The sequence below is a fragment of the Equus przewalskii genome, chromosome 14 (genome assembly GCF_037783145.1).
Source record: "Equus przewalskii isolate Varuska chromosome 14, EquPr2, whole genome shotgun sequence".
In the NCBI taxonomy this organism is placed as follows: domain Eukaryota; kingdom Metazoa; phylum Chordata; class Mammalia; order Perissodactyla; family Equidae; genus Equus; species Equus przewalskii.
Genome location: NC_091844.1, coordinates 67,144,488 through 67,160,720, shown reverse-complemented (window position 1 = coordinate 67,160,720; position 16,233 = coordinate 67,144,488). Strand labels below are relative to the sequence as shown.

Sequence of the window (16,233 nt, the reverse complement as noted above, 5' to 3'; positions counted from 1 at the left end):
AACGCACCTACAGTCTATATCTCTGACTGTGATCTTTTCATATACCCAACTTCATACACAACAACTCTATTTGGATGTCTAACAGGCGTATTATATTTCACTGGCCAAAACAGAACTCTTGATTTCCACTCCACTTAAACTTCTTTCCCCACTGAGCTGATGGTATCACCATTCACTTATTTGCTTAGGCCTTAGAGTCATCTTTCACTCATGTCTTTTTCTCACCCTTCACAATCAATCAATTTAGCAAATCTGTTGGCTATAACTTCAGATTATATCTTCTCACCACCTTTACTGTTTTCATCTGAGTCCAACCCACCATTATCCTTCTATCTTGTCTGTCTGCTTTCATGCTTGCCCCTCTACCGGTCTCCACCTAGCATCCAGGCCTTTTAAGAATGTAGATCAATTTATGACATTCCAAATAATCTAAAATGCCCAGCACTCCCTAACTGTAAAAGCTTTAGTCTTCCCATAGCCCTGAGGTTGGTGTTTTTTGTCTTTCTGGCTAGGCAATAAACTCTATCTGGGTTGAACAGTACCTGGCATTTCTTGCATCAGAATGCATAGATTTGGTGAAATATTATGGAGACACTAAAAATTGTCTATTTGATGTAGTAACATGGTATAAATCTTGAAGAAATAAAAGAGAATAGCTGCTGCCACCATTACTTTACACTATTATGACTGAATAAATTGTTATTATGTGCATACATGACAGGCTGGAAGCGGATAGAAAAAAATAGAAACGTGTTACAATCATGGACTTACAAGTGAATATTTCTTTTAAACATTTCGTTCAATCATATTATTCAAATAAAAACCCCACAACCCAAACCCTTTTTTGAAGGTATGGGCCCCGCTCGCCAGGACAGTCACGTTCCTCCACGCGTCCCCTACCGCCCCAGTACAAGTTAGCTTTGGCCCACCCGGCCACCGTCCACACGGTGGGCCCGCCCAACGCTCGCCTGCGTTGTGAAGAGCCACGCCCTCGGCTCTCTGCGCTCCCTCCGCCCCACTTCCTCTCTCCAGACCCCGCCCCGCGCCGGTGCGCCTGCGCACGGGCGAACACGTGGCTGCCGCGGAGCCAGAACAGCAATGGCGGCGGGCGGCGGCGGCGTTGCTGACCCCCTGTCTCCCGCGGGGGTCCCCTGCGCCTTCTCCCCGCAGAGCCAAGCCTACTTCGCTTTGGCGTCTACCGACGGTCACCTGCGAGTGTGGGAGACCGCCAACAACCGGCTGCACCAAGAGTACGTGCCTTCCGCGCACCTCAGTGGTACCTGCACCTGCTTGGCCTGGGCGCCAGCGCGGCTGCAGGCCAAGGTAAAGCGAGCGGGACGGCGGTGGGCGGGCGCTGGTCGGATTCGGCTTCCGCGAGCCCCTGGCCCGGCGGCGCCTGACTCGGCATCGCGCATGGCCCTCGACGGCCCGGGGCGAGGAGGCACGGGGCGCAGCGGCGGCGCAGACTGGGCCCACGCCGCCAGCCCCGTGTGTCGCCTGTCCCAAGGGAACGAGAGAGGGCGCGGCCCGACCCGAGGGGCCGTGGGCCGGAGCCCTGCCGGCGGGCTCCATGCAGTGTGCACCCCGCGCCCGGCAGTCGCCGGGCCGCCATGTTTGCAGAGGTCCCCGGCCCCCCAGGGGCGGCTTCCTGCTGCCTGGCCTTGCTCATCAGCGTGCGCTCTTTAGAGCCCTGGCCCTTGACAGAGCTCCGCTTTGGGGATGTGTTACTCCTCCGACCCCAACCCAGCTCATCGGCTTTGCCCCGGGCAGCTGGAATGGACAAGGCTGTTTCCTTGCTTCCGGACAGCTGCAACCCCGCTTGGGTGCCGGCTCACCACGTGTTCTCTTCCACGTCCAGGATGTGGGACTCACACTCTTCAAACTCTTGACTTTCCCTGGCTCGTTTCCATTTTCAGCCGTTTGAACCCTCTTGCTTTTTCATTTTTAATGTCTGCTCGGCTTCCCTTTTATACACCTCTTTTCCCCCAAGGCTGAAGTCTGCATTAGGATATGGAGGTAGAGTGAAGTTGTAGTTTAGCTTATTGAACATGAGTCCAGGTGAAGTTTCTCTTAGAATGGACACTGCCGAGTTAGGGAAGGCTTTTCACTTAGGGACCCGTCTCATTCACTGTTGAGTCACTCGACTACATCTGCTCTAACTCACACGCACGTGGGAACTGCAGTTACGGGGTAGCCAAACCGAATCAGTCCAGTGTGATTTGGAAGCAACAGGTATTGTGAGATGAGTGGTGTTCAGCTGACAGTATGTGTACAACTTCAAAAGCTAGTGATTAGTATAGATCTTAACTCCATCTGACTGCTCTGGGGAACTTTCTGCTAAATTTTTAGGTTGAAAGTAGAGATACATCTGACTTGTTATACTTTGGATGAGTATGTTTAGGTATTTTCAAATTTTAAGCTAGATTTTCATAGTCTGTAGGTAAAGTGACTCCTGTTGATTAATAAGAGAAGCCTTCTCAGAGCTTGCACTCAAGCACAAAGCTTGGACTTTTTTAAAAAAAATGATAGTTGTCAGTGTTAGAATTAGTGCACTCTGCATATTTTTCCTTCTCAAAGTTGTTTTCTAGTTTGTGTTTTGACATTCCTGTAAAGTGATAATACTAATGAAGAGAGGAAATATGGAGCAGTGATTAGATGCAAGGACCCAAGCTATACTGCCTACATTTGAATCCAGGCTTGGCTTCTTAGTAGTAATTGTGCCTCTAGTTCCCCATTTGTCAGATGGGAATAGTAGTATCCACCTGGTAGAGTGGTTGTGAAGGTTAACATATTTAATAATGCATATGGCATTTAGAATAGTTCTTGGTGGGCAAGTGCTGCAAGTGTTAATTGTTATTGTTAGACATATGTGTATGTGTATACATGTACAAATATGAAGTACTTGTGTATTTCATATTCATGTGGTTAGTCTTGCAAGGTGGATAAAGATTAACTTTTTGCCTTGTTTGAGAAGAGGAAATTGAGGCTCTGGAAAGTTAAGCAACTTGTAAAAAGCCAAAAATGGAACCAGAACTGTATTTAGAACTCAGTTCTCTATTATCTGCAACAAGTAGTTAATATTAGGCTGGCAAAAATTTGTTACCCATTTTGCCTTTCTGTTGACTTACAATTGCATTGTGTGCTTCAGGAATAAAACTTTTGCCTAGTCTTAAATTTTTTGTTAAGAGTCTTAGTTTTAGAATATGTATAACACTCTTGATACAATAGAAAAATACCTGGATTTGGTTTTGTAATCAGGACTCAACTCAAATTTGCTTTGTTACATTGAGCAAATCCCTTTAATTTTGGGGGCCTGAATGAAAAATGAGAGTTGGGCTACATTAAAAAAGTTTTTACAGGTTTCAGTATCTTTTTACCTGTATAGCTCTCATTTTAGCCACACAACTCTGAGATGCCCTGAAATTATTATGTTTTTGAAAACTGAGAATCAGAACTAAAGTGTAAATGACTTCACGCAAGCTTTAATAACCAATAAAGTAGTTGAGGCCTCTAGAGTCGAGGTACCCTGACTCCTGGTCCAGTGCTCTTACACTGTAACCTTAGATCTTGAGTCACAGAATTGAGAGCTGGGAGGAATGTAGAGATATCCAGGCCTCATCATCTTGGGGGTTTATTCTCTTACAGCATCAATTTTACTTGAAAATTAGAGAAGCAGTTTTCCTGTATTAAAACAAATTTGCATATATATTGTGGTGTAAAATTAAAAATTTACATGATTGTTAAAGATACGAAATGAAGAGTGATTTTGAGCAACTGCCACAGTCTCTGCTCTCAGGTCCCCAGGTTCCAATCCTTGGCACTTAGGTTTTAAGATGCTCTCATTTTATTAAGTCCTTTTATTTTACAACTTTGAGGCTTAAGGTATGAGGCATGAAAAGAATGTTATTCTGAAGCCCATGTTCCCAGCACCTTGTTAAGATCTTGGTCCTCTCAAATGGGAAGTGGAGCTTATGCCAACCACCCTTCAGGGTCCTCAGAGGGTTAAATGAAGCAATGTATATGACTGTTATAGTATGGTCTGGCATGGGGTAAATGCTCAATAAATGTTAGTTGTTATTTTTGAATGAATCAATGAGTGTTCTGTATGGCCTCCTTTTATCATTTACGGCTCTGTTCTTCAATGTAAATCAGTTGGTAAGAGTGTCCTGCATCTGGGTCAGTAATTGGCAGTTTGCCATCCAAGGAGAAAGTTTGGTGATGTTACTCTTATCATTGGAGAAATTTGAGTGCTGAATTTCTTGGGTAACAGGAGTTAAAGCAATGGTTCATAAATGTTTAGAAAAAATAGATTGCTGCTGCTTGTTCTTCGTCACAGAATGATTATGATACTTTACATTTATGCCACAATAGTTTTTAGAGGGTTTTCATATATATTCCACAGCTGAGCATTCCATTTGGTTGATGGATCCTGGGGAAGAAGACCTCTAATGATGACAAGAAAAGTGGAAGGAGACAGATTGATGGACTATAGATGGGTGCTGTTTTTAGAGCTCCTCTAAATTTGTGTGTGTAAACTGGAGTAAATGATATGCCCAAGCCACACAGTAAGTGGCTGAACCACCTAGGAACTGACCCTGCTATTTTATTGCCCCCTTAAATCCCTCAAACTTGTCTGCTTTTCCTCTCCTAACTGCTGTAGAGCCCTGGAGAAACAGACCTTGTCTGCTCTTGGCTACCACAGTAAATGCACTTATGCTGCTTTGCTGTCACTGCAGTTAAAATGATCCCACACAGCTTAGTGCTTGTTGAATGAATCACATAGCATTTCAGACATTGGACAGGGCAAGCACAGTAGCATTAAGAATATTTGTAGGAAAAATCTCGGCTGAGTATCCCCAGTACCTTTCCTTAGAGGTGCAGCACAGTCTACTTCCTATACAATGCTGTCTTAAGGTCTCTCCAGTATTTAAACTTTGAAAGAAGGTAAAGTTTGCAGATTAGATCCCATTGGCAGAAATAGAATTATAATTGTTGTTGATATAAATACTGTAGGTAAGTATTGTAAAATGCACGCATTTTGTTCACTGTTATCCGTGAAACTTAAACATTTGCTAGAATAAATGATAGTAAGATAGGCCAAGAGACCGTGGCATAGGAGACTAATTGAGGAATGAAACTTGAGACTTTGGCATAATTTTCAGTGTCTAGAGGTCAGTATTTTTCAAAAACAGGTTTTGATCCATTAGTGGATTGCGAAATAGATTTAGTGAGTTGTAACAACATTAAAAAATAGACGATATCAGAGTGTGTTTTGTGTGGTAAAGGATAAAGTTTTTGTGAAACTTGTTTCAGTTATGTATACATAACGTTTTTGGGAGTGTGTATATTGACTCTCCATGTAAACTCTTTTGTTACTCTGGGATCTCAGTCTAAAAGTCATTGCTTAATTGATCAAATTCAGACTTCTCATCACCTGGGTGTGCTTTTTCTCTCTGTCTTCACCACATCTGCAAACATCTTCTGTACCGTGTCTTGCTTTTATAAATTGTGCACATGTGCCATTCAGACTCTCACTCTGATTGTCAGCCTTCTGGGTCAGATGCTCATCAGCTTTCTTCAGACTGGTTTGGTATTTATTGCTTAACTCAGTCACACCTTCACATTGGAAAAGACTCTTCAGTCTAAGAAATCACATCCTTTGGTCTTCACTCCTGGTACATCCAGGAACTCAGATTTTCCAGTCACAAATATATGAACTAAGTTTTTAGCCTACCCTTTCCATTACTTTATTTGTGCATGTAGTTAATATGCACATGACATTGTGCTAGGCACTTTAGGGGAAACAAAACTGAGTACGACTAAGAAATCAAAGAAGAAATAACGACATTCAGATATACCATGTTTATAATGCAGAGCAGAGTATGGCTTGTGCCTTAAGAGAAAGAAAAGGTTTTTGTGGAGAGATATTTGAGATGGACTTTGAAACATGGATAGATTTTTTAACCAAATGAAAATTGAGGTGAATAGGAAAAGGCCCCTCCAAGTGGAGGGAAAAGCAAAAGCAAAACTGGAAAGCTTATTTGTGATTAGGGAGCGTCATGTAAGGACGGAATTGGAAATAAGCCTGGAATAGGTGGGTTGGAGTTAAATTGTGGATGCTTTTGAATGCCAGAGAGTTGTTTATATTGATTCATTCTTCTCTGGGGAGTCATTGAAGTTTTTGATCACAGGCGTAACAGGTTCAGAGAGAAAAGACCAACAAAAGTCTGACATAATCTAATCATCAGTAGCACTAAACCTTTGGGTTCAGAAATATTTAGTAATGGGGTGATATTTATAATATTAGATTTCACTAAAATGCACATTGCTTATATAAACTTATCTGGTTGATGTGTTACCTGTTTGGGTGTGTTCACCTTGCTGAATGGGAAGTTATTTTTAAAAAGATCATCCAACTTGGAGAAAACTTGGATGAGTCAGTAGTTCTTTGAGATTAATTAATTGGATTATTATTTAAGTTTAGATCAGTGATCCTCAAAATTGGGCAGAGATTCTGTGGATTCTCCTCCTGCTTGACTGCTTGCTTCTTCCTGAAATAGAGATTTTGCTGATGGGGAAATTAGGGTTTTGAATATGTTAATGTTTAATTTCTAAAATTTCTTTGCCCTTCTTAATCCAAATTCATATTTCATATCTGTAGAAAAACATAAATGTTTGGACTAGCCTGTGTTCCACACATTAGAAATCTCAGTGTAGATAATTTCAATTTGATTTGGAAAAAGCAAGAGTAGAAGAAATAATTTCTGGAATCTTTCATAGAAGAGTTTTCTGATGAGATAGTAGTAGGTTGATATACTTTCCCCCACTGTCCTTGCCCAAAACAGGTGTTTGTGTTCATAACCTTATGCAGAAGCACATTCGCTCTCTGGAATCATTCAAAGGTGGCTTTAGAAATTCATTTAACTGAAGGTGGGACCTAGGACAGTCCTTGTGCTAAAGTTTCAATGTTTCAGACAAATTAAATGTTACTGAGGAGACCATCAGACTTTTTAATTTTTATGGCTTTTAATTGTAACTTCTCTTTTGGATTTATTAAGGTAGTACATTTCTCAGGACTTGCAAAATGTGCATTACGTTTTTCTGTATGTAAAAAGTTACCTTATTTTTTTTTTCACTTTTTTGCCTTATAAATTTTTTACTTTTTGTTGACCTGAGTGTGTCCAATGAAATCAAATTCTTCAAATGGAACATCCTCATGACTAAAACAAAAAAAAAGAGAAAGTGCTTTATAAGTCTACTCCTTGATAGTCTTTGTGCACTGGTAAGATTGTAGTTTTCCTTGGTTGTTTTCAAGTTGGGCAGATTTTTATGTATCCTGGGCTGCTTTTTTGTGCTGTAGAGCAAAGATCTTGCACTTGTTGAGAGAAATTCTGAAATTAAATAATTTTTCAGCATTATAAACTCTGATTTAGTACTCTGAAGTTGTGATCATTGATTGTCTTTTTGATGGACAGACAGGAGCTGTTAGTATCATTTTTGAAATAAATCAAAGAAGTCTTGTGGCATTTGACGCTAGATTGAAACTTGTTCCTCTTAAGTCATTAGAATCAGCAAGACCACGTGGAACTTCTCAGACTAGCCCTTAGTCACAGGAGCAACTTCTGTAGAGTGCTCTGTGCTGCTCTACTAGTTACAACTATTTTTTGACTCAAATTGAAGTAAATGCATTCTTGTAAATGTGAAAACACTCGAGTCCCTTTTTCTGCAAATGAAGCTAGAATGCAAGGGAAGGTTAGGGGAGACGCAGGGGAGGCATTGGCTTCTTTGGTAGGGCTCTAATCACTGCTGGGAGTGGAGGCTTCACTTTGGCCTGTTAGGAGTGGTTGGTTTCTGAGAAGTGGAAGCAGCAGTGGGGCTGCTCGGATCTGTTGAGAGCATACCAACAGCATGCCAAATTGTCCCATCTGACACCTTTCTTCCAGGAGGAGATGGGGGACAGAATTAGGAGCTCTCCTTCCCATTGGAGTGATTTTTTTTTTTGTAAGTAGTGAGAAAGAATCATCTGAGAGGGAATCCACCTCCCCTTTTTTTAAAGATTTTATTTTATTTTTTTTACTTTTTCTCCCCAAGGCCCCCCGGTACATAGTTGCATACTTTTACTTGTGGGTCCTTTTAGTTGTGGCATGTAGGATGCTGCCTCAGCATGACCTGATGAGCAGTGCCATGTCCGTGCCCAGGATCTGAATTGGTGAAACCCTGGGCCACAGAAACCGAGCATGCGAACTTAACCACTCGGCTACGGGGCTGGCTCCCTCCCCTTTTTTTAAAGAAGTGTCTTTTAGTAGCAGTCATGTTTCATTTTTTGTCTAGTGGGCGTTTGCATTTATGCATTTATGATGTTTCAGTGTTTGAAATACAAAATAAAACAATTGTTTTTTCTTTTTTCCCAGGAAACTCCTCAGAGGAAAAAAAGAAAATCAGAAGCTATCGGAACGAGTAACCAGACTGACTTGTTGGCTCTTGGTACAGCAGTCGGTAGTATTTTATTATACAGTACAGTAAAAGGAGAATTACACAGTAAATTAATAGTAAGTACATAATGTGTGTGTATGTATATTTTATATAAAAGAGAGATGACAGGGAAACTGATTATTAGAGATTTATTTTCAAAAAACGGGCTGGCCCATTGGTGTAGCAGTTAAGTTCACACGTTCTGCTTCTGCGGCCTGGGGTTCGCAGGTTCAGATCCCGGGTGTTGACCTACACACTGCTTATCAAGCCATGCTGTGGCAGGTGTCCCACATATGAAATAGAGGAAGATGGGCACACATGTTAGCTCAGGGCTAATCTTCCTCAAAAAGTAAAAACCAAAACAGTTCAGCATATGCTGTAGGATCTAGACTGTAGGGGTATTTTTCTGCCCCTTCTGCAATTAAAATTCTGAGTGGGAATATTTGATAATAGCTATGCTAGGTGATATAGTCCTTATTATGGGTTAGAATATGAGGAATTGTTGACTAGGTTTAAAATAAGAAAGGGTAAACACAATTCTAAGTATCAGAAATAGCAACTGCAAGAAGGAGCTCACTACCTCTGGGGCTGGGGAACAAAGGAGGCAGTTGGAGTTATTGCTGAAACTCAGACTTTTGAGGAGCAGGTGTTGCTCTCAGTGCTGCAGTCTCTTGAGGAGGTGTGGCCCCATGGGCTTGGGGTCCAGACCTCTGAGGAGAGGGCTCCAGCTGACTGCTGGTGTCTCTGAAGGGAGGTGATGAAACTGATTCTCCAAGTGTTGGAAAAATTGCATAGTGAGTTCAGCTGCTGCCAAAAGGATTTCCACTGCTAGGGTGAAGAAATGTTGGGGTGGTGCAAACTGGGAGACAGGAAGGAACAAGTCCCTGTTCCTTCTCCGGCCTTGTCTCCTTCTACCACCCCTTATTGGTGGAGCCTACTGGCGATCCAGCTGGCAAAGCAGAGGTGGTTTGCAGAGTGCCAGCCCCAGCATTGCAGAGCAGAGAAGTGAGGGTTTGGTGCTGCAAGACAGTAGCTTAACTGGCATAATTTGTTTCAGGCGATATCTATTATAATGTGTTTTTGGTGTTCACTGAACGGTCTGTATATAGGAATACTTTCTGTATATATGAATAAAACAATGTTTTCTCTTTTACGTAATATCTACGTAGATATTACGTAGAAAGATAATTTGGAACTACATAACGTTGAAAAGGGAAAAAATTTATACCGACATTTATCACTGAGGGATCTTCTGCTTAATAGATTGTGTATTTCTTTGCTTTACGCATGTGTTTGAAAAAACAAAGTTGGGTTTTGTCCATCTATTTTGTATCCTGATATTTTTCATTAAATTACAATGTAAGCAATTTGCATATTTGTCAAGCACTAATTATAAACGTTTTTAATGACTGCCTAAAATCCCATTACATTAGATAGTCCCTTGGTGATTTAACTATTACTGACCATTTAGGTGGTTTCTGATTTTGTTTTTGTTGTTATAAATATTTGTTTTCCTTACGTGGATTCTCAGAATTGCTAACCTCTAATTAGTCAAAGGGTTTGAGTGTTAAGGCTTTTTACACATAGTATAAAAATACTTTCTGGAAGTTTTCCTAATTTGTGCTTATATCCACAATGGAAGGATAGTACCTGTGTTTCAATAGCGTCATTGCCACCATTGAATATTCCCATTAAAACAGCAATAACACTAACAAAAACTTAGCTGATTTGATACATGAAAAATTTTATCTGATTTTAGAAAAGCATTTAAAAATACAGTCATGTGTCCCTTGACAACAGGGAATAGGTTCTGAGAGATGCATCATTAGGTGATTTCGTTGTTGTGTGAACATCGTAGAGCGTAGAGTTACGCAAACCTAGATGATATAGCCTACTATACAACTAGGCTGTATGGTACTAATCTTAGGGGACCGTTGTCATGTGTGCAGTCCGCTATTGACCAAAACAGTGTTGTGTGGTGCATGACTGTTGTTTTCATATTAAAGATCATAAAAATAATACACAGCTGTAAAAAAAAAATTAAAGTATTCAAATGTATGTATAGCAGGAAGGGAATCTCCCTTTATTCCTCTCTCCTCTCCTCCCAAGTTAAGTGTGGTCCTCATATGGGCTTTTTTACTCCACTGTAGTCGGGAGCCCATCCTTTGATTTGGTCAGTCTTTTGTGGTCAGCAGGTATCTGTATCCTGTACAGTGTGATAGCTGCTTCACTCAGCTGCCGTGGTTGCAGACATGATGCTGATGGAGCCTAGAACTTCTTTTTAGATCATTTCAATACCTCACAGGATTGTACTACCTAAATCTTTAACAGAGAGTGAATTTATTAAAAAGGAACCAAGAGGATCAGGGTAAGGAGACTTGGGATCATGTGGCGAAGTGGAAGAGGACTCAGCATTGGAACTTGTCTGCTCGGAGGTTGAATCTTTCTAGTTACGGCATCATGGATGAGTAATTTAACTTCTTACCTCTTAAGTGGATATTGTATAACCTACCTTGCATGACTTTATTGAGATTTAGACATAATGATACAATTGAAAGTGCTGAGTGTAGTGCCTGGCATGTAATTGGTATTGAGTAAATGTTTGTTGAACAAATAAATGAATGAATGAGTGGACAGTTGCTAGATTGCTTTCCAAAAGGATGTACTAGGCCCTAGCAATATATGATAGTGCCATGTTTACTATATAACCTTACCAGCATGGGTTTTAAAATGCTGAACAGGGGCCGGCCCTGTGGCTGAATGGTTAAGTTCCCGTGCTCCACTACGGCGGCCCAGGGTTTCTCTGGTTCGGATCCTGGGCGCAGACATGGCACCACTCATCAGGCCTCGTTGACGCGGCGTCCCACATGCCACAACTGGAAGGACCCACAACTAAAATGTACAACTGTATACTGGGGGCTTTGGGGAGAAAAAGCAAAAAAAAGGAAAAAAAAAGAAGATTGGTAACAGTTGTTAGCTCAGCTGCCAATCTTTAAAAAAAGAAAAGCTAAACAAATTGCCAGATGAATGGACTGAAAATGTTACTTTTTAAAAAATTTGTATCTCTTGGATTACTGACTTTGAAAATTTTTATTTATTTTCTTACGGAATTCTTCCTGTGGAATTTATTTTTGTTCAATTCTTTGTGTGTCTGTAAAAAAGGACTTAGTTCTTTGAATAGATGAATGATAAGGGAGAAGGGAAATAACTGAACTAAACATTTAAAAATATTTTTCTTTTAAGATGGGAGCATTCTATATGATGGAAGTACTGATTTTGAGTTTTAACTTTTATCCTTAGCTTAGATACATGTATAGTGCTGTTTCATTGTATATTTAATTTATGTGAATTCAGGTAGAAAGAGTGAACGTGATAATTGCATGCAGTGTAGGTGATTTAGCACTTTATTCTACTGAATCAAGTTTGTCCTGGAATGTGTGAGAGATGGGAGGCTTGATTTGCCCTTCCACAGTTGATGTCTCCATTCCTATGTGCCTCTGAGTGAGCAAGCATCTTGCTATGCCGAATGTGTTTAAAGTATCATTCGTATGGTATGATCTGTAACACAAGGAAACGTTTAGTGTTTACCTGAAGAAACAGTGATTTCTTTATTGAGAGATAGTTTGGGCACTTTTTAAAAAAAAGGAATTTTCAAGGATAGTTTTGACTAGACATAATTTTCACCTTAAGTGTTGGCTTTAAACTCTTTACAATTTGACTTTACTAGTTCTCTCGTGTCTCAAACTTTGTGCCACTATACATGAAGTATTTTATTATGCTTAGTGCTGGTGTTCATGTCAAAAGCAAGTGGCATTTAGGACTAGTATCCTTTCACTTAAAGATGTGAAAGTATGTTTTTCCAGCAGAGGAGAAGGCAAGGTTAACATTTGATGGCGTTATAGCTGATTTATCATATTTTTGATGTTAGAAATGGATAGATGTAGGTGAAGGCTCTTTTAGATTAAGGCCTAACATTTTAGTTAACTGTTCAGTAACTAAATTTCAGGGTGCATATTATCATATTATACCAGATGAGTTTTATTGTTTTCTTTAATTTTTTTTAATCTGCAGAGTGGTGGACATGACAACAAAGTTAATTGCATACAGTGGCATCAAGACAATGGCTATTTGTATAGTTGTTCAGATGATAAGCATATTGTGGAATGGAATACGCAGACGTGTAAAGTAAAGTGGTGAGTAACATTGATGGTTCTATGGTGTTGGATGGATAACCTGGTTACTGTTTGGAAATGCCTTAGCGTTTGACAAATCAGGACTATATTCTTGCTATAAGTAAAATTTGATATTGGACATGGGGGGAATGTAGACAATAATAAAATTATAGGCTATTCTCAAGGAATTTTTAATCAAAAATAGGGCATGTAAGATTTTAATACATAAAGGTTAAATAATGGTACAAGAGTGAAATAACTGCACAGGAGAGTCATAAGGTAGCATGTGATTACTGGTCAAATGAATAGGGTAGTGTTGGGAAGGCCTGGTGGAAGGGAGGAGATTTCACTTGGGCTTGCTAGGATAGGGTAAGATTTGGATGGAAGAGGATGGGAGGATCCTTTCAAGGGCGGGGAAGGAAGGTGGAGAGGTGGCAAGAGCAAGGCTAGGAGAAAGGGAAGTGAAAGATGTACTTGCAAATGAGTAGAGTAATTTAGATGAGGTGCATACTAGGGGATAATGGCTGGTGGAGGATATGGGCCAAAGTATCTCAAGACTCTGGCCTTAAGGGTCATAGATAAAAATCTCAGACAGGGGCCAGCCTGGTGACATAGTGATTAAGTGTGTGTGCTCCACTTTAGCAGCCCAGGGTTCACAGGTTTGGATCCTGGGCGTGGACCTATACACCGCTCATTGAGCCATCTGTTGTGGCATCCCACATAGAAAGTGGAGGAAGATTGGCACGGATGTTAGCTCAGTGACAATCTTCCTCAAGGAAAAAGAGGAAGATTGGCAACGGATGTTAGCTCAGGGCCAATCTTCCTCAGACACACACAAAAAAATCTCAGACTGCTTTTCTAATTCAAGCCCCTACTTCTGTGATTGTCTATATAGTAGATGTTCAATAAATGTGGACTGTTGAATGAAGTTCAGTTTACTGTGAACTTGTGTAGATGAGGATAATGATGCCCACGGTCCTACAGCTAACAAGTAGCAGAGGAGTTTGAATTCTGGTAGTGTTTTTCTCCCATACTTAAACTGCTTTCTTGGATTCTATTCAAACCATTTCTTTAGATTCTGTCTGGTAAGCAGGAGAGAGCCATTAAAGGTCAGTGTCTTGAGAATAAGCAAAATAATGCTTTGGGAAAAAGTAACCTGTCAGCAATGTGTAGACTATGTGGGAATGGGCTAGTTCAAAGACAGAGAAGCCAGATCCCAGGTGGTGGTTGTAATAGTCCAGGTGTAGGATGGTAAGAGTGGGAAGTAAGAATGGACAAGATACCAACCAAGAAGAATCAGCAACACTTGGGAAGGATGGAGGGGAGTATTGAGTGACAGAAAGGAGTTAAATTGAAGGTAACTACTAAGTTTTCAGCTTTATGAACTTATTGGGTGAGTAGTGGTGCAGTTAATAGAATTATGGTCAAAAGAGGGAAATAGTTTTGGAGTATTTAGACAAGTTGAATTTGAAATGCATGTGAAAGGCAAGACCCAGCAGACAGATTGGTGATAGAGCCTTAGAACTTAAAGGAGGGCTTGGGACTGGAGGTGCAGATGAGTAAGTCATCTGCCTAGAGGTTCTCAGTAAGGGTTTGTACTCCATTTACCTGGAGCAGTAGTTTCCATACTGGTGACTGTCAGAAACCTGTATGGAGATTGTCATTCACTGGGTCTGGGGAGGGACCCATGCAACTGTATTTTTTTTTTTTAATTGAGTTAATGATAGGTTATAATCTTGTGAAATTTCAGTTGTACATTAATGTTTGTCAGTCATGTTGTAGGTGCACCACTTCACCCTTTGTGCCCACCCCCCACCCCACCTTTCCCCCGGTATCCACTAAACTGTTCTTAGTCCATAATTTTAAATTCCTCATATGAGTGGAGTCATACACAGATTATCCTCCTCTCGCTGGCTTGTTTCACTTAACATAATTCCCTCAAGGTCCATCCATGTTATTATGCAACTGTATTTTTAAAATGCTATCTGGATGAGAGTTCACAAAGTCAGGTCCTTCACAGAGGCACTAGTAATGTTCAAGGCACTGTTCCGTTGTACACAGTATCGTATTTAGTCATAACACTGTGAGCTGGGCTCCTATTTTACAGTTGAGAAATAGGTTAAATCAGAGCCTGAGCTCTCATCTAAACTGTGCTGTCTCATAATATTGAGTTCTAGTTGCATTCTTGGCATTCTTATGCTGGTGTTAATTGATTTTGTTTTCTGGTTTAGGTACTATCTCTTTATTTCCTTCTGGAAGGTGAAGATTTAGCTCTCATAACCTCTGCCCCCACGTAACCCTCCCCATTTCCCAATAATGTCACAGTTTTTGATTAAGCAAGTATTCAGTGTTTACATTCTGACTACTTAAATATTGTAATAGATGAGCCTTGGACTGTACTAGGTTTATATTTTTGGCACGTAACGTAACTTTGCTTTTCTTGGGGTTTATAATTGCCTTATTCTTCATTTGCTTAGTTTTGTATATACCTATCACTAGTTCATTCTCCTACAGTAATGTAAATCTTCTCAGTTATTTTTGGACATCAGTTAATCAGTTTTATTTGTTTCTTGGAGGTGTTCCTCCAGTTTCATTTATTTCTTGGAGGACTTCTCTGCCGTCTTCCAGGGTCTGCTGAACAGTGATTGTCCTGGGATTTCCTTTCACCATCATCTTGAAAATTCTCTTGTCAGATGGAGCCTCTATTTCTTGGATCTCATTTTTCTCTTTGTTGGTTTACTCTTTCCTTTTGGTGAAGTACAAGAACTGGTAGCTTCCTGAGAAAGGGTGTGTGGATGGTACATTTATTTATTGCTTGTCTGCCAGTGTCTTTATTCTACCTTCACAATTGATTGGTAGTTTGAGGTTATAGAATTTTAGGTTGGAAATAATTTTCCCTCAGGATTTTGAAGCGTTGGTTCGTTGGTTTTTTAGCTTTTGGTGTTAATTATCCTTAGTATTCTAAAAATATTATGAGTTTTGTTCTTTAATCAATGAACTACATTGGCGTTTGAGGGACCGTTTAGGCTGGAAATTCCTGTTGATTTTTCTTGCACTTTGCGTTTGATAATTTCATCCCCTCTGTTTTCTTTGATCTTTCTCTAGTATTCCTTACTGTTATTTAGATGTTGCATCTCCTGGACTAATCCTTTATGTTTTTTTCTTTTTTCTCTCTTACTTTTCCCTTTTGTCTTTTTCTACTGTTACCTGGGAGATTTCTTCAATTTCATCTTCCAAATCTTCTATTGAATTTTAAAATTTCTCTCAGCATATTTTTAACTCACAGGAAGTGTTTTTTGTTCTCAATATTTTTTTTGTTGCATCATATTCCTTTTATGCATAGAATATTTTCTAATCCTCTGAAGATATTAATTATGGGATTTAAAGTTTTTTTTCATTTGTTCCTTACATCATCTCCCTCTTGAGGATGTGTTTTGATTTTTGTTTGCTTTTAGTCTCTATCTTCCGTCTTAAAGGCATGCTTCAGATGACTGGAGATCCTTGGCTGCCTGTTGCTTTTTGAAAATGAAACACTACAAAGCTGATTAGAAGGCCTGTGTAGGTGTGTGGCTCAACTGTTAGACTTCAT

General features: G+C 40.2%; 1 protein-coding gene across 1 annotated transcript in view; it reads left to right on the top strand.

The window, feature by feature from the left end:
• Positions 1-955: 955 nt before the first annotated feature.
• Positions 956-16,233, top strand: part of WDR43 (WD repeat domain 43) — a 47,490-nt gene continuing 32,212 nt past the window's right edge. Inside the window, exons 1-3 of the mRNA XM_070572955.1 lie at positions 956-1,323; positions 8,412-8,549; positions 12,544-12,665. Of these exons, the coding sequence (XP_070429056.1) occupies positions 1,099-1,323; positions 8,412-8,549; positions 12,544-12,665 (485 nt within the window). The 5' untranslated portion in view covers positions 956-1,098. The remainder of the gene's footprint in view (positions 1,324-8,411; positions 8,550-12,543; positions 12,666-16,233) is intronic.